At 48.4% G+C, this 26,529-nt stretch overlaps 1 protein-coding gene across 1 annotated transcript in view; it reads right to left on the bottom strand.

Moving 5' to 3' along the window:
- The window catches only part of LOC147097526 (thrombospondin type-1 domain-containing protein 4-like), a 452,248-nt gene that overhangs the window by 144,288 nt on the left and 281,431 nt on the right, over positions 1-26,529 (bottom strand). Inside the window, exons 9-10 of the mRNA XM_085972010.1 lie at positions 9,614-9,789; positions 6,534-6,630 (exon numbers count right to left, since the gene is read on the bottom strand). Coding sequence (XP_085828136.1) covers positions 6,534-6,630; positions 9,614-9,789 — 273 coding nt within the window. The remainder of the gene's footprint in view (positions 1-6,533; positions 6,631-9,613; positions 9,790-26,529) is intronic.

Here is a 26,529-nt window from a genome sequence, read left to right as displayed (position 1 = left end):
AGAGATGGTATTTGCCTGTTCGATTATGATGCCTTAATAGCATGTTTGCAGGTATTGATTACTTATGCCTGACCAGCAGAGGTCATGTGAGAGACAAGCAGTTTGGGTTTGGTTTCAGTTTCATTTAAGATGCATCACTAGCTTGATGTCTCCTGTAAATGCTGTTAAAAGAGTTGAACAAGACTTTAGATTAAAAGACATTCTCTTTCATAAATGTCTCGTCATTGAACCCACAAAGAAATCAATACATGGTGTCAGAAGTGATTGAAAGAGATGAAGAGAAAAATCCGAAGTTAAATCAGCTCTCCACAAATTAGCAAGCCAAAAGAGAGCATCGTTGCTTACCATTGGAGAAAAGCTAACGAAGTGAAAAAAATGGAAGGTTTACTCCCACCGGCGATGCTTCAGATGACAGGTAATGTGGCTGAAAATTGGAGGAGATTCAAACAACGTTTAGAGTTGTATTTATCAGCAATCGGAGCTGACGAGAAAAGTAATGAAAGGAAATCGTCACTGTTCTTACATGTCGTGGGTGATGAAGCACTGGAGGTGTATAATAACTTCACATTCGCTGTTGATGGAGACAAAATCAAGCTAGATAAAATAATGGAACAGTTTGAGGCCTACTGCATACCTAAACGTAACGTGACGTTTGAGAGGCACAGATTTTTCACATGTGTACAGAAAATGGGTGATACGATTGATCAGTATGTGACTGAACTGAGAAACAGAAGCAAATCGTGTGAATTTGGGGGACTGACAGACTCGCTGATAAAAGACAGACTGGTGTGTGGTATTCCAGATAATGGTCTAAGGGAAAGACTGCTAAGAGAGCAAGATCTAGACCTGGGAAAAGCCATAGCACTGTGTAGGGCTACAGAGACTGTGAAGTTGCAGGCAAAGGAGCTGTTCAGTGACAATAGCTGCAACGTGGATGCAGTGAGAAAGGACGGATACAAACCGTTTAACAAAACGAGCGCCAATGTGAAAAAAGAGGCGTGGCCAGCGAACGAAAATGAAAGGGACAATCGAAAGTCATGTAGTCGATGCGGTACACAGCATCCACCAAAAAAGTGTCCAGCATATGGTAAAAAATGCAATAGTTGCAACAAAAACAACCATTATGCCCATTGCTGCAATAACCAAGCGCAAAAAAACAAGGTCCATACAGTAGATGAGAGCGAGATAGAGGAGTTCTATGTAGATGTTGTGTCTGAAAACAAAAAAGAAGAAAGAGACTGGATGTTGACACTAATAGTGAATGACATACACATTCCATTTAAACTGGATACTGGAGCACAAGTTAATGTGATATCAGAGACTGATTTTAAGAAAATTAGACCCAGACCAAAGATACATGGAATAAAAGTGAAAGTGACAGGATACTCAGGTACTGATATACCAGTGAAAGGAAGATGCATTGTCAAAGTAACACACAAGGACAGAGAGCACACGCTAGCATTAATCGTGGTGCCAAAGGATGTGCAAGCCATACTAGGTTTAAAAGCCTGTGAGAGACTGAACCTGGTAAAGAGAGTCCTCGTTGTGGAAAGCGAAGGAGAGACAGTCTATGATGAACTCATGAAAGAGTACAACGACCTATTTAAGGGTCTAGGCTGCATTCCAGGAGAACACACGATCAGAGTAGATAAAAGTATGACACCGGTCATACATCCATGCAGAAAAGTTCCGTTTGCTCTGCAAAAGCAACTGAAGGCAGAGTTGGACAGGATGGAAAGCCTGAACGTGATTCAGAAGATAGATGAGCCAACTGAGTGGGTGAGTTCCCTCGTCGTAGTGGACAAAAAGAATGGAAAGCTCAGAATTTGCCTGGATCCAAGAGATCTAAACAGAGCAATAAAGAGAGAGCACTTCAAGCTTCCTACACATGAGGAAATCATGGCACAGTTTGCAAATGCAAAATATTTCAGCAAGTTAGATGCATCATCAGGATTTTGGCAGATGAAGCTGGACGAAGCAAGTTCAAGACTGTGCACGTTCAACAGTCCATTTGGCAGATACAGATTCCTAAGGTTACCATTTGGCATTGCCTCAGCTCCTGAAGTGTATCACAAGACTATCCATATGATCTATGAGCACCTGGAGGGAGTTGATACATCAATGGATGACATCATAGTATGGGGAACCACGAGAACTGAGCATGACGAGAGACTGAAAAAAGTGCTGGAAGCAACAAGGAAAACAAACCTGAAGCTGAATAGAGAGAAATGCCAGCTCGGGGTGACAGAACTGACATTCGTGGGAGATATCCTTAGCAGTGAGGGCATCAGACCAGATCCCAGAAAGGTGTCCGCCATTGAGAATATGCCAAAGCCACAATGCAAAAAGGACGTGCAGAGGTTTAATGGAATGATCAACTACATGGGGAAATTCATATCCAACCTCTCAGAAAAGATGGCGCCACTGAGGAGACTAACTGAAAAGAACATAGAATGGGAATGGAATCATGAGCATGAGAAGTCATGGAGCGACCTAAAGAAACTGCTCACAGAGGAACCAGTTCTGAGGTTTTATGACCCAGCGAGACCCATCAAGATATCATCAGATGCATCACAGAGTGGGCTCGGTGCCGTTCTTCTGCAACAATATGACTACTGGCAACCTATTGCATATGCATCGCGCTCAATGACAGACGCGGAGACGCGACATGCTCAAATAGAAAAGGAGCTGCTCAGCATCACATACGCCTGTGAAAGATTTCACCAGTTTGTGGCAGGACAAGCAATCAGTGTAGAGACTGACCATAAGCCCTTGATTGCATTGTTCCAAAAGCCACTAAATAGCTGTCCGCTTAGAATACAAAGAATGATGATCAGGCTGCAACGCTATACACTGAATGTTGCGTACACACCGGGTAAGCTGATGTATACAGCAGACACGTTGTCCAGAGCTGTAGACCCAAGTGAGCCCGCAAACACCACAATAGATGACAAAGTGAACGCCTACGTGGACATGATCACAAGTGCACTGCCCATAGCAGATGCAAAAATGGAGCTCATAAAGACTGAGACAAACAAAGATGAAACAATGAGACGACTGAGAAAAAGCATCTTGGATGGATGGCCCAACATGAAGCAAGACTGCTCACCTGATATAGCAGAGTACTGGAACTGCAGGGCGGAACTATCAGTGGTCGAAGACATCATCTACAAAGGAAGTAAAATAGTTATCCCAAAGAGTCTGAGAAGAGAGATGCTAAAAAAGATCCATGGAGGACATCTGGGAATCGAAAAGTGTAAGAAAAGAGCACGAGAGGTGATGTACTGGCCACGAATCAACCAAGATGTGACAAATGAGGTGTCAAACTGCACAATATGCCTGAAATGTCGAGCAAGCAATCCGGTAGAACCACTAAAGCCACACCCAGCACCAGACAGACCTTACCAGAAGGTAGGCGCTGACCTATTCGTATGTCAAGGGAAGGACTATCTTGTAGTCACAGACTATTACTCCCTGTATCCAGAGGTTTGTAGACTGCACACCACCACTGCAGATGCTGTGATAACATGTATGAAAGCCATATTCTCCAGACATGGCGTGGCAAGCGAGGTCTTCACAGACAACGGACCTCAGTTTTACAATGCAAGTTTCCGACACTTTGCCAAAGAGTGGGACTTTGTCCACACAACGTCAAGTCCTCACTTTCCACAGTCCAATGGACTAGTGGAAAAATTGGTCCAGATAGTGAAAAGACTGATGTACAAGGCAAAAGACAGTGGAACTGACTTCTACCAGAGCATGCTTGTATACCGCACAACGCCGCTCGAGTGTGGTATGTCACCAGCCCAACTCCTGATGGGACGTCGGCTAAGGTCAAACCTACCCATCCCGGAGAACCTCCTGAAAACAAAAGAGGGGGAGAAAGTGAGGAAGTTCAAAGAACAACAGAAAGAAAAGCAAAAGTACTACTATGACAGAGGAACACAAAACCTACCTGAACTCCACACTGGTGACCAAGTAAGGTTGAAAGACAAAACAAACACATGGACTCAGAAGGGAACTGTCCTGAGTGAAGTTCAACCAAGATCATACACCATTCAGACAGATGAGGGTGCTGTTCTGAGAAGAAATCGTAGGGATCTTCTCATGGGACCAGCCACAGCAGGTCAAGAGACTGATACTGTTGAACAACCTGATCACACAGCTGAGAACACATCATCTGAGGCAACAACTCAGATTCAAGGACAATCAATCAGAAAATCCTCAAGACACGTGAAGCCTCCTGAGAGACTCATTGAGCAAATTTAAGGACTATTGTTATAGAAGGAAGTAATGTTATCTTATTCTTTCTTCAAGTTCTAGTGTATTGACATATTTCATGTGAACACACAAAGGTTAAAAAACCTTGATCATGATAATGATAATGTAAGTTCATTAAGTGTTACAGTTAAAATGCAGATTAATACAAAGAAAACATGGTGTTAGTTAAAAGTAAAATACTTTTGTTTTAAGGAAAGGAGATGTAATGATATCAGCAAATAGAGACGGTATTTGCCTGTTCGATTATGATGCCTTAATAGCATGTTTGCAGGTATTGATTACTTATGCCTGACCAGCAGAGGTCATGTGAGAGACAAGCAGTTTGGGTTTGGTTTCAGTTTCATTTAAGATGCATCACTAGCTTGATGTCTCCTGTAAATGCTGTTAAAAGAGTTGAACAAGACTTTAGATTAAAAGACATTCTCTTTCATAAATGTCTCGTCATTGAACCCACAAAGAAATCAATACAGCCTCTAGGTACAAAACTAAGAATTCTGTTTGCTTTTTTAAGGCATTTTTCAACTTGCTCTGCCACGTTTCATAGCCTGTGTATCTGCATATGACACTCCCACTGATTCTCTATTTCATTTAAAATCTTACCATTTATTATACAATTCCTTTCCCTATCAACTAACTCAATACAGATCAGCAATCAAATCTGGGACATTATGAGGGTAATTTTAACACCCCCATGATGGGCGGGAGCAGGTGGGTAAATTTGGAAAAATGAGAAACCCGACCACAATCCGTCACGAGCACGCTGACTTCCGGTTTAACCCAGGTTTGGGGTTGGGCGACTCACCTGCTCTGGAGAGGCGGGTCGGTAATTATAATATTTAAATGAGGCTGTATGCCTCAGATTATGTCATCAATTTGAATTTAACGGCTACGTGTCAGGTTTCCCAGGGCTCGGGAAATCCGGCGTAAAGGGAGGCGAGAGCTGTCGGATCCTACAGGTAATTGTTCTTCTCTGCAGCCCTCAAGCAACTCTGCCACGATCTCTCATTTCCATGCGACCCCGCCTCCCCCCAGTGATCTCTCTTCCCACTTCGGGGTTGAAGCCCACTCACACCGACCCCCCAATCTTCTCGGATGCTCCCTGCCATCTGTTGCCTGGGCCCTAAGCTCTGGAATCCCCTGCCTAAACCTCTCTGCCTCGCTACCTCTCTTTCCTCCTTTAAGACGCTCCTTAAAACCTACCTCTTTGACAAAGCTTTTGGTCACCTGCCCTAATTTCTCCTTATGTGGCTCGGTGTCAAATTTTTTGTCTTTTAATACTCCTGTAAAGCTCCTTGGGATGTTTTACTGCATTAAAGGCGCTATATGAATACAAGTTGCTGTTGTTGCCTGCTGCCTACAGCAGGCTTTCCCGCCAGCCAGCCATCAATCTGGGCGGAAAATGCAGTAAAACAATTCTAATGAGGCCTTGCCGTTAATTTCAGCAGGACCTCGCGTTCCTCATATTTCCGGGTTTACCGGCTGCTGACAGACACCCCCCGCTCCCTCCCCATAAATATCGGGGCCAATCTAAATAATAGATTCATTAGACATTTAAATGAATGTCCCCTTGGGTCCACATAAAAAACATTTGAAAGTCAAGTGATGTCTCAGCTTCCTTTAGTTCCAGTAAAAAATTTCAGTAACTCACTGACAAATATAGAGCAAAATAGTGAAGAGTTTTCCACACGGGTTAATGCCCTTCAGAGAGCTCACATTCTCCTGAGTTAGGTCAGGAAATGCTCCACTTTTTGGTTCAGTGGTATCACTCTCATCTCTGTGTCAGAGGTTGAGGGTTCAAGCGTCACTGCAGGACTTGAATACATAGGCTGGGAATTTCCCTGGGGCTGTTTCACTCTGTTGCCTGAAGTGTGGTGGAAACCTTGTCTATATTTGTAAATGGTGTTTCTGCTGCAGAGCGGTTTCCAGCCATAATCTGAAGCTGTGCTTCATTGCTGGTGGTCCTGTGCAGTTGTGTGGGTACATGTAAAAGATCCCACAGCACTATTCAGAGGGCAGTGGAATTTTCCTGGTGTCCTGGCCAGCATTTATCCCTCAACCAACATCATCAAAACAGATGAAGTGATTACTTATCTCATTACTGTTTGTGGGCTCTTCCTGTGTGTAAATTGGCTGCTGCATTTGCCTACATTACAACAGTGACTACACTTCAAAAGTAATCCATTGGCGGTGTACTGTGTTTTGGGACAACCTTAGGACACAAAAGGCAAGGTCTTTCTTTTTTTTAATCTTACCTGGTCTGATGCTGGGAGGTAGCTGATGACTGACAACATTTGCTTTGGGAAGAATATACTCATATTGAATGCCAGGATTCAACTGCTGGTAGATCATCTGGAAAATAATGATGACAGCATGAGGTCTCACATGTCTGCTGTAAGCCGTGCCCCAACCTCATGCAACATGAAATACTGCATAGAGTCTGTGATAAGGTTCAAAGGGACAGCTCTGACTGGAAATGCAATGAGTGATGCCTCCGATTCCCAATATACTTCATAGCTGCTTTACTGCCAATGGCTTACTTATTTCTGCTTCACAAAACCACACTAGATCAATACTGCAGCATAGATTTTCATCTCAGTTGGTATCACTGCTGGAAGTGTGGTGGGCTGGGACTTCATCCTGTGTGATTCACCCAGCAAATCTTCAAGTCAGCCTCATTAGAATATTCTGGACAGGCTGAGTATTTTCTTTGCCTCTAATAGAGAACTTGACCATTTGGGGCAAGGAATAGTGTACTGTTGCAGGAGTTAAATGCTTGAAGCAGCCTAATGGACTATGCATCGTTACTAAATACTTTGTGGAAGCTGAAATAAAAATCTTCACAGAATGCTCAGAGATTTGCTGCAGGGCAGTCTTCTGAGGTCTAGTGGAAGGAAGTGGCAAAGACAGTAGAGATTGAAATTCTGCTCCCAGTACAATGCTGAGATGGGCACTTTGCACAGTGCAATTTGTGCCACCAGTGCACAGAGGGGATCTCCTTGTGTTTTCTAAGATCTCTTCATTAATGTTTGCCAGCTGTGGTTCCAGTGCTGAGAGCAAAGAAGTTTGTGACAGGATTTTCGATATAGAACTTTAAAAGTGCAGATGCACCTTAAAGCTATGCCTGCACATCCTGTTCTGGGCAAAATACTTCCTTTGATCTGGTGTTGCAGCAAATCTTCAGAAAATGAGCCAGAAGTCCAATAATTCACAGAGGGGAAACAGAACAGCTCCTTTTAGTTAAAGAGCTCTGGAAGTGATGTTAAAAGAGATCCTTGCAAGGAGGCATTTTGGTTTGGAGTTGCATCACCTTCAGCAAGTGGCAGTCAGGGCAGCCTGGGAAGAGGCCGTTGAGCAGTAACAAAGGGTGCTGTAGCCTCCTGGGTATCGCACTGCTACTACCATCCTAACATAGGAACAGGAGTATTCAGCCTCACAAGCCTTTTCCGCAATTCAATTAAATCATGGCTGATCTGTACCTCAACTCCATTTGCTCCATATTCCTTGACACCCCTACCTAATAAAAATCTATCAATCTTGAACAGTCGCAGATATTGCTTTTGGCAATGTTAGAAAGTGGATTTGATGATGTTGCATGAATGGGATCCATGTGAGCCAGTATGCACAGAGAAGTGTCTGTAGGCAATGCATCTTTATGGTGGGAAAGGGGAAGATGAAGATACGACTGTTCATGCAGGACCCTGTCTGACATTTGGGATGCTCTCTCTCTCTCTCTCTCTCTCACACCAGGGCCTTCTCTCTTACACACACAGGTGCTTTGTTCACACACCAAACCCTCACGCTCTGAAGCTTTCTCACACACTGGGGTTCTCTCCCTCACATGCAGTTAGGTTTGTTATTTTATACACGTTAGGACACTTTTCTCTCATACACCAGAGGGTGCTGTCTAACTCACACACTGGGACTCACTTTTACACACTAAGCTGGTCTCTCTCACATTGAGGCAATGGCTTTGATATTTACAGGGAGGGAGCAGGATGCGTGTTTGCGGCTGGGAAACCCATAGATGCTGGGAACACGGAGGTTCTGCCGAATTTAACGGCAGGACCTCATTATCATTTTTACACTGTTTCCCGCCTGGCAGCTGGCCAGATTGACAAGCTGACCGGTGGGAAAGCCAACAGTAGAAGGTCGCAGCCAGGGACTGTTGAGGACAGTCCCCAGAAACCGGGAAGCATTGTGGGTTGGTGGAAGGGAATTGGACCAGCAATTGGGAGGAAGGAGGGACCAGGAAACATTGCAGAGGGGGGGGCGGCAGTTGGACGATTGTGGCAGAAGATTTGCTTAAGGGGCTGGGGCAAGCACTCTTGCCACTCCTGGCCCATAAGCAGTGTTGGACTTACCTGCTGCATTGGCAGTTCTCAACCATGGGAAACCCGGCTGGCCAGCGTTAAATTTAAATAGCTGCAATATGAGCAACGGAGCCTACTTGGCGTATTATAATTACGGACCCGCTTCTCCAAAGCGGGTTACTCGGACGAGCCCAAACCTGCTGAGGTTTAAAACAGAAGCAGGCACGTTCATGCCGGGTTGGAGTCGAGTTTCACATATTTGCCTTTTTAACCCCCCACCGACCCTCTCCTCGCCCATTATGGTTGGGTGGTGGTTATAGCATCCGAGGTCCAATCTAAGGCAGCCATAACGCCACCCATCCGGATGTGATTGAGAAAACCTCCAGAGTGTATAAAGTAAACTCTCAGCAAAAGTACTGTGAAAAAAATCCTTTCCCACTAGCAGGGTAAGAAAGCAGCTGTGCGTACTGAGTATTTATTGCAGTATTTCCTTGAGATTAACTCAGCCTCCTCATTTGCCGCTGTGTTGTCGCCTTGCCTTCACTAGCGACTTTCAGAAGCCCAGGAAACCTGTGGACACAACGTTAAACTCGAATATGTGTGTGTAAATATCGTTCTAATTGAGTGATTAACATGTTAATTGGCAACCTGCCTCTCCCGAGGGGGTTGCACACATGCAGCCTAACGCACTGGTGTGAAATGTGGAAGTTGGCGGGTTGGAGCCGGCTTCCCCGGATTTAATCCCCACCCGCAGCCAAACCCATGCGCTCCACCATGCTAAAATTCCCCTCGAAGTTTCCTGTAATTCTGCTGTTCACTTCATGGTCGTATTTCCAAACAACATGAAATTATTATTCAATAGGAATAATTGTATCAGCAAAGGAGGGATTTCTGCGTTTTGCTTGTACTCAGCAATATTAACTCATCATTTTTCTAAACTGCCTCAACTATCATTGGTGTGATAAAAGGAGAAATAATAAGGTAAGCGGGCCAACAGTTAGAAGAAAAGAAACAAAACTTACGAAGACATCCAAGGCTTCATTTGTTGGTCCCTCAGCCAGTAAGGATTCTCCTGCAGTGCTGCTAATTTCATTGGGTCGTTTGTAGGTAAACATGGTTCCTCCTCCCTCGTATTTACCAGGTCGATCGATAGCCCAGTTACCATTAATGATTGAACGTCCAGAGCGACTTCTCAGTGCTTCAAAAGCGAAAGAAAGAAACATCAAGTTCCCCAGAAACTCTGATTTTTGTCCCAATTATCTATCATGATGAAGTACACTTAAACAACTGAAAATATATCCCTGAATAAGAATTACAATTTATTCCTAAACGAACTGATTGCAATCAGCTCCAGTGCACAGGATAGATTTATGAAATAAGGACAAAGAGCAAAAACATTTTTAGAACAGGAAAAGACCAGTTTGCCCAAACAAGCTGATCCCTTTATTCATGGCTCACCCCTACTATCTATCACCACATTGGTCAATCCCTTCTCTCTCCAGAATTGGACCTATTATAGAAGCACATAGAAGTTATAACACAGAAACAGGCCATTTGCAGCAAGACCTGGACAACATTCAGACTTGGGCTGACAAGTGGCAAGTAACATTCGCACCACACAAGTGCCAGGCAATGACCATCTCCAACAAGCGAGACTCTAACCATCTACCCTTGACATTCAATGGCATTACCATCGCTGAATCCCCCACTATCAACATCCTGGGGGGTTACCATTGATCAGAAACTGAACTGGACCAGCCATATAAATACTGTGGCTACAAGAGCAGACCAGAGGCTGGGAATTCTGCAGCGAGTGTCTCACCTCCTGACTCCCCAAAGCCTTTCCACCATCTACAAGGCACAAGTCAGGAGTGTGATGGAATACTCTCCACTTGCCTGGATGAGTGCAGCTCCAACAACACTCAAGAAGCTCGACACCATTCAGGATAAAGCAGCCCGCTTGATTGGCAATCCATCCACCACCTTCAACATTCACTCCCTCCACCACCGGCGCACTGTGGCTGCAGTGTGTACCATCTACAAGATGCACTGCAGCAACTCGCCAAAGCTCCTTCAACAGCACCTTCCAAACCCGCGACCTCCACCACTTAGAAGGACAAGGGCAGTAGACGCATGGGAACATCACCACCTACAAGTTCCCCTCCAAGCCACACACCATCCTGACTTGGACCTGTATCGCCGTTCCTTCACTGTCGCTGGGCCAAAATCCTGGAACTCCCTTCCTAACAGCATTGTGGGTGTAACTACACCATATGGACTGCAGCGGTTCAAGAAGGCGGCTCACCACCATCTTCTCAAGGGCAATTAGGGATGGGCACTAAATGCAGGCCTAGCCAGCCAGCGACGCCCACATCCCATCAATGAATAAAAAAAAAAAGATGCCGCAGCATCACGGTGTGCTGCGGCACTGCAGGCCTTCCTCCCCTTCTTAAAGGGGAGGGGCCTTGTGCAGCGCGATCGACGATCGCGAGTGCCGGCAAAAGAGCACGGCACGGAGGAGAAGTGCCGGGCTCTTGGAACGCAGTCGGCACTCCGCGGAGGGGGGGCTCAGGAGGCCGGGGACGGCAGCGCGGAGAGGTGTTGGCAGGCAGCCAGCAAAAAAAATGGCCGCCCCGTGCCTCTCCTTTAATTAGCGCCTCTACCGCCGCAGGTAGGGCCCCCTGAACCGGTCGCAAATAGCGTCCGGCGTTAAAACAGGGGGCGCAACTAAATATCGGGATCGGGGTGGTAGCGGGGTGCTGCGCACACCGATGACGTCATCGGTAGCGGCGCAGCGCTAACGGCTAGCGCCGCCATTAGCGTCCCGCTAAATTTAGCGGGAGGTGTAGCCAGTGACTTCCAACCCACTTAGCGTCCTCTTAAGGTGCTAACAGGTGGCGCAGCCCACTGAATTTCTAGGCCCTTGTGTCTTAATGCGAGGAGCATTCATAATAAGGCGGATGAATTAGCTGCGCAAATAGAGGTAAACGGATATGATATTATTGGGATTACGGAAACATGGCTCCAGGGTGACCAAGGCTGGGAACACAACATCCAGAGGTATTCAATATTCAGGAAAGATAGGCAAAAAGCAAAAGGAGGTGGGGTAGCACTGCTGGTTAAACAGGGGATTAACACAATTGAAAGGAAGGATATTAGCTCTGATGATGTGGAATCTGTATGGGTAGAACTGAGAAATACCAAGGGGCAGAAAACATTAGTGGGAGTCGTATACAGACCTCCAATCAGTAATGCGGAGGTTGGGGATTGCATTAAATGGGAAATTAGAGACGCGTGCAATAAGGGCACAGCAGTTATCGTGGGTAACTTTAATCTACACTAGCTGAAGTGCCCGGCGGTGCCGAGGGATTTTTGAGGGCACGTTGTTGTTGGAAGAGAGAGAGAGCGACTGGGGGGGAAGAGAGAGAGCGACTGGGGAGAAGAGAGAGAGCGACTGGGGGGGAAGAGAGAGAGCGAGTGGGGGGGAAGAGAGAGAGCGACTGGGGGGGAAGAGAGAGAGCGACTGGGGGGAAGAGAGAGAGCGACTGGGGGGGAAGAGAGAGAGCGACTGGGGGGGAAGAGAGAGAGCAACTGGGGGGGAAGAGAGAGCGCGACTGGGGGGGAAGAGAGAGAGCGACTGGTGGGGAAGAGAGAGAGCGACTGGGGGGAAGAGAGAGAGCGACTGGGGGGAAGAGAGAGAGCGACTGGGGGGAAGAGAGAGTGTGACGGGGGAAGAGAGAGAGCGACTGGGGGGAAGAGAGAGAGCGACTGGGGGGAAGAGAGAGAGCGACTGGGGGGAAGAGAGAGGGCGACTGGGGGGAAGAGAGAGAGCGACTGGGGGGAAGAGAGAGAGCGACTGGGGGGAAGAGAGAGAGCGACTGGGGGGAAGAGAGAGAGCGACTGGGGGGAAGAGAGAGAGCGACTGGGGGGAAGAGAGAGAGCGACTGGGGGGAAGAGAGAGAGCAGCTGGGGGGGAAGAGAGAGAGCGACTGGGGGGGAAGAGAGAGAGCGACTGGGGGGAAGAGAGAGAGCGGCTGGGGGGAAGAGAGAGCGCGACTGGGGGGAAGAGGGAGAGCGACTGGGGGAAGAGGGAGAGCGACTGGGGGGAAGAGGGAGAGCGACTGGGGGGAAGAGGGAGAGCGACTGGGGGGAAGAGAGAGAGCGACTGGGGGGAAGAGAGAGAGCGACGGGAGCAGGGGAGGGGGGAAGGGGAGCGGGAGGGGGAGGGGAAGAAGGTGATGGGGGAGTCGGGGAAGGGGGAGGGAGGGGGGAAGGGGGAGTGGGGGAAGGGGAGGGGAAAGGAAGGGGAAGGGGGAGGGAAGGGGAAGGGGAGGGGGGAAGGGGAAGAGGGGGGAATGGGGAGGAGGGGTGTGGGGGGAGGGGTTGTGCGGGGGGGGGAAGGGAGGGGAAAAAGGGAGGGGGGGAGAAAGGGAGGGGGGAGCCAGCAGACCCTTTCCCCTCTGCCGGCGATGGCTCCGCGGAGCTCCGTGCCGCCCCACGCACTGACATGGCCCAACCGAGCGCAGCGCCCCGGTCAGGCCGAGCCCCGCTCTCCCGAGTCCCGCCCCCCGCTCTCCCGAGTCCCGCCCGCTCTCCCGAGCCCCGCTCTCCCGCGTAAGCCGGCTTCAAGACCGCCGAGCGGGGAAGAGAGAGCGAGAGACGCCGCATCTCACCTGCTGGCTTCCCGCGCTTTATGCCTCGGGCTTCTGTGTGTCGCCTGCTGTGCGCGCACCCTGCGCCTGTCCCGTGTCCCTCACGGCCGACGCCGTTGCCCCGGGTAACGTGACGGGGGAGACTGGGTGAGGGGGGGGAGGAGCTTGCCACAAGCCGTGGGACAATTACCTAGCTCGGGCGTGGCTGGGCAGGAGAGGGCCAGGCTTTGAGGCCTTACAAAAATGGGGAAAGGTAGGAAAAAGAATCAGGTTATAGAAAATATTTACAAATGAATTGACTTTTTTTTAAAACAATTTAATAAAAGCAATTTTTTTTTGATGGAAATGTAGATTTGAAAAGAAACACGCAGAAAGTGGGAAAAAGAAATGAACAGTTTGGAATCAAGATGGCGGCCACTCACCTCGGTTCAGAACGATAAGGCCCACCCACACATGCACCGATTGGTCAACCGTCAGGTCGCTGAACTGTAGGATTGGTCAATCATCACGTCACTCAACTGTAGGATGGCATGCCCGCACACACAATGAACCTGCCCCCACTCGATGCAAATGAGCGGATAATGAGTGGAATTTTGAACGTTTTTTGGATCCCGTCGGCACAAATTTTGTCCGACCAAAAAGTAAATATGCCTACAAGAGTCCCCTAATGATGAGCTTTCTTTTGATTGTATAGCCGGACAGACAGACAGACAGACAGAGAGACAGACAGAGAGACATACTGTTCTTTATATATATAGATATAGATAGATATAGATTGGGCCAACCAAATTAGTAACAATACCGTGGAGGAGGAATTCCTGGAGTGTAAACGAGATGGTTTACTGGACCAATATGTCGAGGAACCAACTAGAGATCAGGCCATCTTAGACTGAGTATTGTGTAATGAGAAAGGATTAATTAGCAATCTTGTTGAGCGAGGCCCCTTGGGTCAGAGCGATCATAATATGATAGAATTCTTCATTAAGATGGAGAGTGAAGTAGTTGACTCAGAGACTAGGGTCCTGAATTTAAATAAAGGAAACTACGATGGTATGAGGCGCGAGTTGGGTAGGATTGATTGGGGAATGTTACTCAAAGGGTTGACGGTGGATAGGCAATGGCAAACATTCAAAGATCGCATGAACTACAGAATTTGTTCATCCCTGTTTGGCATAAAAATAAATCAAACAAGGTGACTCAACCGTGGCTAACAAGGGAAATTAGGGATAGCATAAGATCCAAGGAGAAGATATATAAAATGGCCAGAAAAAGCAGTAAACCTGAGGATTAGGAGCAGTTTAGGATTCAGCAAAGGAGGACAAAGGGATTATTTAAGAGGGGGAAAATAGAGTATGAGAGTAAGCTTGCAGGGAACATAAAAACTGACTGTAAAAGCTTTTATAGATATGTGAAGAGAAAAAGATTGGTGAAGTCAAGCGTAGGTCCCTTGCAGTCAGAATCAGGGGAATTTATAATGGGGAACAAAGAAATGGCAGACCAATTAAATACATACTATGGTTCTGTCTTCACAAAGGAGGACACAAATAACCTCCCAGAGATGTCGGGGAACATAGGGTCTAATGAGAGGGAGAAACTGAAAGAAATCAGTATTTGTAGGGAAATGGTGTTAGGGAAATTGACGGGATTGAAGGCCGATAAATCCCCAGGGCCTGATAATCTACATCCTAGGGTACTTAAGGAAATGGCCCTAGAAATAGTAAATGCATTGCTGGTCATCTTCCAAAATTCGATAGACTCTGGAACAGTTCCCATGGATTGGAGGGCAGCTAATGTTACCCCGCTAGTCAAAAAAGGTGGTAGAGAGAAAACAGGGAATTACAGACAGGTAAGCCTGACATCGGTAGTGGGGAAAATGCTAGAATCCATTATAAAAGATGTAATAGCAGAGCACTTGGAAAACAGTGACAGGATCGGACAAAGTCAACATGGATTTACAAAAGGTAAATTGTGCTTGACTAATCTACTGGAATTTTTTGAGGTTGTAACTGGTAGAGTAGATAAGGGAGAACCAGTGGATGTGGTGTATTTGGACTTTCAGAAGGCTTTTGATAAGGTCCCGAATAAGAGATTAGCGTGTAAAGTTAAGGCACATAGGATTGGGGGCAAGGTACTGACTTGGATAAAGAACTGGTTGGCAGACAGGAAGCAAAGAGTTGGAATAAACGGCTCTTTTTCTGAGTGGCAGGCACATAGAAACATAGAAGATAGGAGCAGGAGTAGGCCATTCGGCCCTTCGAGCCTGCTCCGCCATTCAATGTGATCATGGCTGATCATCCAAATTCAGTACCCTGTCCCTGCCTTTTCCCCATATCCCTTGATCCCTTTAGCCTCAAGAAATATATCCAACTCCTTCTTGAATATATTTAATGAACTAGCCTCCACCACCCTCTGTGGCAGAGAATTCCACAGGTTCACCACTCTCTGGGTGAAGAAATTCCTCCTCATTTCAGTCCTAAATGGCTTACCCCTTATCCCTAGACTATGACCCCTGGTTCTGGACTCCCCGGCCATCAGAAACATCCTTCCTGCATCTAGTCTGTCCAGACCTGACAGAATTTTATAGGTTTCGATGAGATCCCCTCTCAATCTTCTAAACTCCAGTGAGTATAAGCCCAATCTACACAATCTCTCCTCATACGTCATTCCTGCCATCCCAGGTATCAGCCTGGTGAATCTTCACTGCACTCCCTCCATGACAAGAACGTCCTTCCTCAGGTAAGGTGACCAAAACTGCACACAATACACAAGACTAGTGGGGTACCGCAGGGATCGGTCCTAGGACCCCAGCTATTCACAGTATATATAAATGATCTAGATGAGGGAACTAGATGTAACATCTCCAAGTTTGCAGACGACACAAAGCTGGGTGTGTGAGGAGGATGCCGAGAAACTCCAGTATGATTTGGACAGGTTGGGTGATTGGGCAGAAGCATGGCAGATGCAGTATAATGTGGGTAAATGCGAGGTTATCCACTTTGGTGTCAAAAACAGGAAGGCAGATTATTATCTGAACGGCAATAGATTGGGAGAAGGGGAAGTGCAACGAGACCTGGGTATCCTTGTGCACCAGTCGATGAACGTAAGCATGCAGGTGCAGCAGGCGGTTAAGAAGGCAAATGGTATGTTGGCCTTTGTGGCGAGAGGGTTCGAGTACAAGAACAAGAATGTCTTGCTGCAGTTGTACAGGGCCTTGGTGAAATCTCACCTTGAGTATTGTGTGCCGTTTTGGTCGCCTTATCTGAGGAAGGATGTTCTTGCCATGGAGGGAGTGCAGCAAAGATTCACCAGACTGATACCTGGGATGGCAGGAATGACGTATGAGGAGATATTGGGTCCAATGGGCTTATACTCGCTGGAGTTTAGAAGAATGAGAGGGGATCTCATTGAAACTTATAAAATTCTAACAGGACTAGACAGACTAGATGCAGGAAGGATGTTCCCGATGGCGGGGTAGTCCAGAACCAGGGGTCACAGTCTAAGGATAAGGGGTAAGCCATTTAGGACAGAGATGAGGAGGAATTTCTTCACCCAGAGAGTGGTGAACCTGTGGAATTCTGTACCACAGAAGGCAGTGGAGGCCAATTCATTAAATATATTCAAGAAGGAGTTGGATATATTTCTTAAGGCTAAAGGGATCAAGGGATATGGGGAGAAGACAGGGACAGGGTACTGAATTTGGATGATCAGCCATGATCTCATTGAATGGCGGAGCAGGCTCGAAGGGCCGAATGGCCTTATCCTGCTCCTATCTTCTATGTTTCTATGTACAGTTCTGATCGCAACAGTAAAAAAAAATATTGCAGCTATTGAAAGGATACAGAAGAGAGCAATCAGAATGATTTACAAGATGGAGGTATTGGATTATGAGGAACGATTATATAAATTTGGCATGTTCTCACTGGAAAAGAGGGTTGAGAAATGATGTGATTGTTGTATTTAGGATTTTAAAGGCTAGATAATATTGACTATGACAAGCTATTTCACCTTGTCCAGAACAGTAGAACCAGAGGACACAGCCTGCACTGGAACGGGAGGTAAAATCAAAACTAATTGGCGGAAACAATATTTCAGTGAGCGAGTGGTCAATCTAAGGAACAGGCTCCCTACGGAGATGGTGGAAGCAGTTAGTATTGATTCATTCAAATGCAAATTGGATAGATTTCTTTCAGAAAATAACATTTTAGGATACAGTATATGTGTAATTTGAGACATGACGTGAGGTGAGTGTAGCATGCTTAGGGAAAACAGGTGACTTTGGACCTATGATTCCAAAAGCTCCCCACCACTGGGGGTTTTCCTCACCTAATGTCTGGGTCTGCTGTAGACTAATTGCTGGAATTTTCCAGGGTGGTAGCGGGCGCGATCGGTGGCGGGTCGGGTAGGAAAGTTGTTATTTTTGACAGCAGGTTGGGAACCCACTGTCATCTTGCTGCCACGCGCCTTTCCCCCAGGCACCTCTGTCATCACGGAGCTGACCCGACTGGCAGTGGTGGGGGACCCAACTATGTTAGATTAAAATTCAAATGTTATGTGGCCTTGGGTCCTTTAAAGATCCCGGCTGAAAACGTGTCATGAATGACGTCACCAGGCGAGCTCCATCTCATTGGGCCGGGTAACGTGCTGGGCGGGCTTAATCGGCTCTGTTAAGGTAAGTTAATTTTCAACAATGGGATGGAGCCAGCAGCAGGGTCATGACCCGCCATCGCCACTGCCCGCATTGGACTCGCCAAGGTAAAGAAAATTCTGGCCATTGATAGAGATTTATTGCTATGATTATTCAACAGCTCCATTATCATTGTGTTGTGCAACTACCAGGATGGTAGAAGGTGAACTAGATGGACCGTGGTAATTCTTATGAAGCTCCAGAGGTAATGGTGGCGGGGTGGCGGGAAGAGGGGGTTGGGAACCTGAGCAGGGGAGACAGAGGAAATGGAAACAAGGATAAAAACAAAAGATAGGAAGGAGAAAAACAAAAGTGGCAGTCAGAGAAATCAACGGTTTAAATCAAACATGGCCACAGTAAATAATAATTCTAATAGGTCTAAGAGCGTTAAAAAAACAAGCCTGAAGGCTTTGGCCTAGAAATTCATTATAGCCACTTTTGGGGCGGTAAAGTCGGGAGGCCGCTAAAGTTTGCGCCCGGCGCAAATTCGAGGCCACTTCGCCGATATTCATTAGCTTCGCCCTAAGAGTTTGCTCGAGCGCTAAAACTGGCGATGCACGGCTCTCTTTAGGCGCTAAGCCGGCGTTGCTGAGCGATACCGCCGAGGCCGGGCGCAGCGCAGGTGCGGCCATTTCTTGATTGACAGCAGACACCCTGGCGCCGGCCAGCTCTTAAGGGGGAAGGGTCGAGTTGGTCTGCTGCCACGCCCTGGACACTGCAGCCCTCCAGCTAGGCCTGAACACTGCTGCTGGGCCCAAATAGCGCCTGAAAGGATGGAGAAGGCCCGTGAACGAGCGCAGCGCTTCTCAGAGCATGATCTGAGGGTGCTGGTTGGCGCTGTGGAGAAGAGACGCCATATTTTGTTTCCGGACAATGGGAAGAAGCCGGCGGCCCGCGTCTACCGGAAAGCCTGGAGGCATGTCGCCACCAGGGTGACATCCAACAGTGAGGTCCCCAGGAGCTCTGTACAATGCCGCAAAAAGCTAAATGACCTCGCCAGGATTGTCAGGGTGAGTACCCTTTCCAGTGTCCTCCTCATCCTTGCATGTGCACCTCACATTATGGACAAAGAGACCTGAAAGCCCTAATGGCCAGCCCTCCTGCAGCAGCTATGGGACAGTCATGAACATCAATTGCACATTCTGCACTTAACACACTGGCCAGGCTATTCGACCATGGGAGGCAGTGCACACAAGATCAGGGCTACACACTGGCCAGGCCACCATGGGAGGCAGTGCACACAAGATCAGGGCTACACACTGGCCAGGCTATTCCACCATGGGAGGCAGTGCACACAAGATCAGGGCTACACACTGGCCAGGCTATTCCACCATGGGAGGCAGTGCACACAAGATCAGGGCTACACACTGTACTTAGAGGCCGTCCTTTCTCTTGCAGGCCAAGCTGGCCAATAATAAGAGGAGCCGGACTGAGACCGGGGGAGGCGGACCCCAGATCCAGCCGCTCACTGAGCTGCAACAGCGCGTGGAGCGCATCATGGGTGCCCGGGTGATTGGCCCCGTTGCATCTGGAGATGCCGACCCTGTTCTGGGCACCAATGGTAAGGACATCACCTTTTGGACCTCTCTCGTCCCACTTGCGCATCAGATCTACATCCTTTGCCACTGTCCGACCAATGCGCTGAATGCCACCACTCATGCATCCCTCGCTGACGCCCTCTCCTCACTCTAAAGCCACTCTTGTGCCTTCCTGCTTTCAGATGGTGAGGAGGAGGTCCCTGAAGTTGCCAGTGACAGCCCCTCAGAAGAGGAGGAGGAGGAGGAGCAAGAGGAAGGCGGCCCATCAGGGGAACCCTCAGCCGCGGCAAGCCATGCCAATGTAGGGGAGACGTCTTCCCTGGAGGGGAGCCTGGGGGAAGTGTCGGAGGGGAGTGCAGCTCCTGGGACCAGCGGCCTGCAGAAACGCGGGAGGGGGGTGGAAGCTCAGCGGCCTTCTCCCCAGAGGGGGGAAGGGTCGGAGGGGAGTCCAATTGCTGGGCCCAGCGGCGTCCAGCAACGCAGGAAGGGTCGGCCTGCTCGGCGGCCTTCTCCCCAGAGGGAGAGTCCGGCCTCCAGTCCGAAGACGGTCAACGCCGAGGAGATGCGCCGCCTCGAGGACATGTCCGCGGACTCGGAGCGCCGGCACACGGAGCTCATGGGGGTAGTGGCACGGATGCCTGAGGCCATCGAGTCCCTGTCTCGGAGTGTGACCGAATTCGGGGCCTCACAGGCCACCAGTTTGGCGGAATTCGGGGCAGATCAGGCAGCGAGTCGGGCGGAATTCGGGGCAGCTCAGGCAGCGACTGGCCAGGTGATCAGTGGTGCCGTGCAGTCACTAGCTGCTCTGATGCGGTCACAGAACAGGGCAACACGGGCACTCACTGCTGCCACACTCGCTGTGTCAGCCAGGCATCGCCAGGGCACCCGGCGCGCTGCAGCAGCACAGCGGTCTGTCCCTCGGCAGATTGCTGCGCATGCTGCAGTGCTGGCCCGGGCGAGTGCCAGTGTCTCAGGCGACCAGCGAGCGCCTGCCATCCGCCAGCTTGCCCCCATTCCTCCAGCCGCCACTGCCACTCCCCCAGTGGAGCTGCCACGAGCTGCTGCAGCGACTGATGCTGCCCAGCCACAGCTGCAGCATTCACCAGCCGGCCCCTCGAGGGCCAGACCTCGTCTAGGCCGACCCCCAAGGGCATCTGCCGTCACGACATGTGCCCCTCAGGAGCCTTCCCCCAGCCTTGCAGCAGCCACTGGCCTCACTTTGAGGAGGAGCAGGGCGTGCAGGGGCCGCCAAAGTTTGCAGAAGGCATCGCCCTCGCGGGCCACAAAGTAGAGGGTGTGTCCAAATGTTTTGTTTTTTGGAATGGGTGTTTTGTGAAGGCCGAGGATGAAGGCCATTTTTGTTTACATCTTTTCTTAATCCTCCCCAGGTTGTGGGAGTGAGTCATGTGTGTGAGTGTTCTTTGGGGGTTTCGTGTGTTTTTGGTTTTCATGTGGGAAGGGCCCTGAGTTTGTACAATAAACCATTTCATTTATTCACATTGTCCATGTTTGATCTTTGAAGTGTTTGTTGCCTTAACCGGCTGAGGGCTTGCGGAGCGGCTGCAATCATGTTCTTTCATTGGCACAAGCCATTCCCTGACAGGGGGCCTAGAAGTGAGAGCCACCGTCACCTTCACTGCCACCGACAGAGACGTCCTGCGCATCAGCTGTGGACGCAGATCTCTGTGAAGCAGCTGGCAGATGTCTGCAACCACCTCCCTTCTGAATCGCAGCCTCCTAACACACTGCGCGGCAGACATGTTGAGATAGGAGAACTGCTGGCGGTATACCCTGGGTGAGTAAGGCCTCACTTGGCGATGCCTGTTGCCCCCTCTGCGTCTAGCCAGGGCTGCCACTCCCTCACGGCGTCTGTAAGCCCTTCCGACATAATGCTGAAACTCAGCGTTGGCACCCAATGCAGCCCCCATAATATGCTGGCAAACACTGAGATCTCAATGAAGGCAAAGATAATTGCAAAGCTCTGGCCTGAAGCCAAAAATACCTGTCCTAGTGTTGGGCCAAAGCAGCAAGCTCTCTTCCTTGGTCTCTCTCCAAAAATCCGTTGCACAAGAGTGAATGCTGCAAAATGGCTGCCCTTTATAATGCAGGGTAAGTGCCCTTTAATATGCGCTCCCTGCGGCCCGCCTCGGCTGTGTACCGTTCCACTCAACAGTCGTTAGGGCCACCCGGCGCACAATGGGGCGGCGCGAGTGAAGTTCCGGTTCCAGGTGCACAAAGGGCGTTGCACGACGAAATGACGTCATGATCTGCGCGCGCAGATGAGCGCGCGCAAAGACTTTGCGCCGGCGCTAAATGTCTACTGAAGTTGGGGCGAGGCGCAGATCGCACTGCGCCCGGGCGCTAAGCGCCTAGCGCTCGAGATCTGCTCCTCCTAAGGCGCTAACAGCTGCGCAGCCAACTGAATTTCTAGGCCTTTGTGTCTTAATGCGAGGTGCATTCGTAATAAGGTGGATGAATTAGCTGCGCAAATAGAGGTAAACGAATATGATTTGATTGGGATTACGGAAACATGGCTCCAGGATGGCCAAGGCTGGGAACTCAACATCCAGGGGTATTCAATATTCAGGAAAGATAGGCAAAAAGGAAAGGGAGGTGGGGTAGCATTGCTGGTTAAAGAGGGGATTAACACAATTGTAAGGAAGGATATAAGCTCTGATGATGTGGAATCTGTATGGGTAGAACTGAGAAATACCAAGGGGCAGAAAACGTTAGTGGGAGTGGTATATAGACCTCCAAACAGTAATGCAAAGGTTGGGGATGGCATTAAAAGGGAAATTAGAGAAGCATGCAATAAGGGCACAGCAGTCATCATGGGTGACTTTAATCTACATATAGATTGGGCTAACCAAATTAGTAACAATACTGTGGAGGAGGAATTCCTGGAGTGTTTACGGGATGGTTTCTTGGACCAATATGTCGAGGAACCAACCAAAGATCAGGCCATCTTAGACTGGGTATTATGTAACGAGAAAGGATTAATGGCAATCTTGTTGTACAAGGCCCCTTGGGTCGGAGCGATCATAATATGATAGAATTCTTCATTAAGATGGAGAATGAAGTAGTTGACTCAGAGACTAGGGTCCTGAATTTAAATAAAGGAAACTACGATGGTCTGAGGCGCGAGTTGGGTAGGATTGATTGGGGAATGTCACTCAAAGGGTTGGCGGTGGATAGGCAATGGCAAACATTCAAAGACCGCATGGATGAACTACAGAATTTGTTCATCCCAGTTTGGCATAAAAATAAAACGAAAAAGGTGACTCAACCGTGGCTAGCAAGGGAAATTAGGGATAGCATAAGATCCAAGGAGAGTACATATAAATTGGCCAGAAAAAGCAGTAAACCTGAGGATTGGGAGCAGTTTAGGATTTAACAAAGGAGGAAAAAGGGATTAATTAAGATGGGGAAAATAGAAGAGAGTAAGCTTGCAGGGAACATAAAAACTGACTGTAAAAGCTTTTATAGATATGTGAAGAGAAAAAGATTGGTGAAGTCAAGCGTAGGTCCCTTGCAGTCAGAATCAGGGGAATTTATAATGGGGAACAAAGAAATGGCAGACCAATTAAATACATATTTTGGTTCTGTCTTCACAAAGGAGGACACAAATAACCTCCCAGAGATGTCGGGGAACATAGGGTCTGATGAAAGGGAGGAACTGAAAGAAATCAGTATTTGTAGGGAAATGGTGTTAGCGAAATTGATGGGATTGAAGGCCGATAAATCCCCCGGGCCTGATAATCTACATTCTAGGGTACTTAAGGAAGTGGCCCTAGAAATAGTAGATGCATTGCTGATCATCTTCCAACATTCGATGGAATCTGGAACAGTACCCATGGATTGGAGGGTAGCTAATGTTACCCCACTATTCAAAAAAGGTGGTAGAGAGAAAACGGGGAATTACAGACCGGTAAGCCTGACATCGGTAGTGGGGAAAATGCTACAGTCCATTATAAAAGATGTAATAACAGAGCACTTGGAAAACAGTGACAGGATCGGACAAAGTCAACATGGATTTACAAACGGTAAATCGTGCTTGACTAATCTACTGGAATATTTTGAGGATGTAACTGGTAAAATAGATAAGGGAGAACCAGTGGATGTGGTGTATTTGGACTTTCAGAAGGCTTTCGATAAGGTCCCGCATAAGAGATTAGCGTGTAAAGTTAAGGCACATGGGATTGGGGGCAAGGTATTGACTTGGATAGAGAACTGGTTGGCGGATAGAGAACTGGTTGACAGACAGAAAGCAAAGAGTTGGAATAAACGGGTCTTTTTCCAAGTGGCAGGCAGTGACTAGTGGGGTACCGCAGGGATCGGTCCTTGGACCCCAGCTAGTCACAATATATGTTAATGATCTAGACAAGGGAACTAGATGTAATATCTCCAAATTTGCAGACGACACAAAGCTGGATGGGCGTGTGTGCTGTGAGGAGGATGCCGAGAAACTCCAGTATGATTTGGACAGGTTGGGTGATTGGGCAGAAGCATGGCAGATGCAATATAACATGGATAAATGTGAGGTTATCCACTTTGGTGGCAAAAACAGGAAGGCAGATTATTATCTGAATGGCAATAGATTGGGAGAAGGGGAAGTGCAACGAGACCTGGGTGTCCTTGTGCACCAGTCGCTGAAGGTAAGCATGCAGGTGCAGCAGGCAGTTAAGAAGGCAAATGGCATGTTGGCCTTCGTAGCGAGAGGGTTTGAGTACAGGAACAAGGATGTCTTGCTCCAGTTGTACAGGGCCTTGGTGAGACCACATCATGAGTATTGTGTGCAGTTCTCGTCGCCTTATCTGAGGAAGGATGTTCTTGCCATGGAAGGAGTTCAGCGAAGATTCACCAGGCTGATACCTGGGATGGCAGGAATGACGTATGAGAAGAGATTGGGTCGATTGGGCTTGTACTCACTGGAGTTTAGAAGAATGAGAGGGGATCTCATTGAAACTTATAAAATTCTGACAGGACTGGACAAACTAGATGCAGGAAGGATGTTCCCGATGGTCGGGGAGTCCAGAACCAGGGGTCACAGTCATTTAGGACAGAAATGAGGAGGAATTTCTTCACCCAGAGAGTGGTGAACCTGTGGAATTCGCTACCAGAGAAGGCAGTGGAGGACAATTCATTAAATATATTCAAGAAGGAGTTGGATATATTTCTTAAGGCTAAAGGGATCAAGGGGTATGGGGAGAAAGCAGGGACCGGGTACTGAATTTGGATGATCAGCCATGATCACATTGAATGGCAGAGCAGGCTCGAGGAGCCGAATGGCCTACTCCTGCTCCTATCTTCTATGTTTCTATGTTAGCTGCGCCTCTAGCCAAGCTGTTCCAGTACAGCTACAACACTGGCATCTATCCGACAATGTGGAAAACTGCCCAGGTATGTCCTGTCCACAAAAAGCAGGACGAATCCAACCCGGCCAATTACCGCCCCATCAGTCTGCACTCAATCATCAGCAAAGTGTTGGAAGGTGTCATCAACAGTGCTATCAAGCGGCACTTACTCAGCAATAACCTGCTCACTGATGCCCAGTTTGGGTTCTGCCAAGACCACTTGGCTCCCGACCTCATTACAGCCTTGGTCCAAACATGGGCAAAGGAGCTGAATTCCACAGGTGAGGCGAGAGTGACTGCCCTAGTCATCAAGGCAGCATTTGACCGAGTCTGGCATCAAGGAGCCCTAGTAAAACTGAAGTCAATGGGAATCAGGGGGAAAACGTTCCACTGGTACTAGCACAAAGGAAGATGGTTGTGGTGCTTGAAGGTCAATCATCACAGCCTCAGGACATCGCTGCAGGAGTTCCTCAGCGCAGTGTCCTGGGTCCAACCATCTTCAGCTGCTTCATCAATGACCTTCCCTTCAACATAAGGTCAGAAATGGGGATGTTCGCTGATGACTGCAAAGTGTTCAGCGCTATTTACAACTCCTCAGATAATGAAGCAGTCCATGCCCGCATGCAACAAGACCTGGACAACGTTCGGGCTTGGGCTGATAAGTGGCAGGTAACATTCGCACCACACAAGTGCCAGGCAATGGCTATCTCCAACAAGCAAGAGTCTTGACATTCAAGGGCATTACCATCACCGAATCCTCCACCATCAACATCCTGGGGGTCACCATTGACCAGAAACTTAACTGGATCAGCCACATAAATACTGTGGCAACAAGAGCAGGTCAGAGGCTAGGTATTCTGCAGTGAGTGTCTCATCTCCTGACTCCCCAAAGCCTTTCCACCATCTACAATGCACAAGTAAGGAGTGTGATGGAACACTCTCCACTTGCCTGGATGAGTGCAACTCCAACAACACTGAAGAAGCTCAACACCATCCAGGACAAAGCAGCCTGTTTGATTGGCACCCCATCCGCCACCTTAAACATTCACTCACTCCACCACCAGCGTACTGTGGCTGCAGTGTGTACCATCTACAAGAGCACTGCAGCAACTCACCAAAGCTTCTTTGGCAGCACCTCCCAAACCCGTGACCTTTTCCACCTAGAAGGACAAGGGCAGCAGGCGCATGGGAACACCACCACCTCCAAGTTTCCCTCCAAGTCACACACCATCCTGACTTTAGAAGCATATCGCCAGTCCTTCATCGTCACTGGGTCAAAATCCTGTAACTCCCTACCTAACAGCACTGTGGGAGTATCTTCATTACACGGACTGCAGTGGTTCAGGAAGGCGGCTCACCACCACCTTTTCAAGGGCAACTAGGGATGGGCAATAAATGCTGGCCTTGCCAGCGACACCCAGATCCCCTAAGCGAATAAAAAAAAAATCAGTGAAATTGGTTCTCTTTCAGTTGCCTATTTTCACCTTTGGTTTGATAAAACTTTTTAAAAAATTATGAGCCCTGTCACACAAGGAATTTCAGAGATGCGTCTACAGTGACACAGGTGTCTACCAGCCCATGGTAATTCGAGGCCTTTTCACTGAACTTGCAAATGTGAGCAACATCAGCCCTGGAAGGCATGGGGCCCAGGATCACAGAATTTTCTAGGCCAATGGCACACAGACTTGAGAAATTTGGCCAGATGGCTAG

Source organism: Somniosus microcephalus, chromosome 32, assembly GCF_052327205.1.
Source record: "Somniosus microcephalus isolate GS21.2 chromosome 32, FLI_Smic_1.0, whole genome shotgun sequence".
Classification (NCBI taxonomy): domain Eukaryota; kingdom Metazoa; phylum Chordata; class Chondrichthyes; order Squaliformes; family Somniosidae; genus Somniosus; species Somniosus microcephalus.
This window is presented reverse-complemented; position numbering and strand designations above follow the sequence as displayed.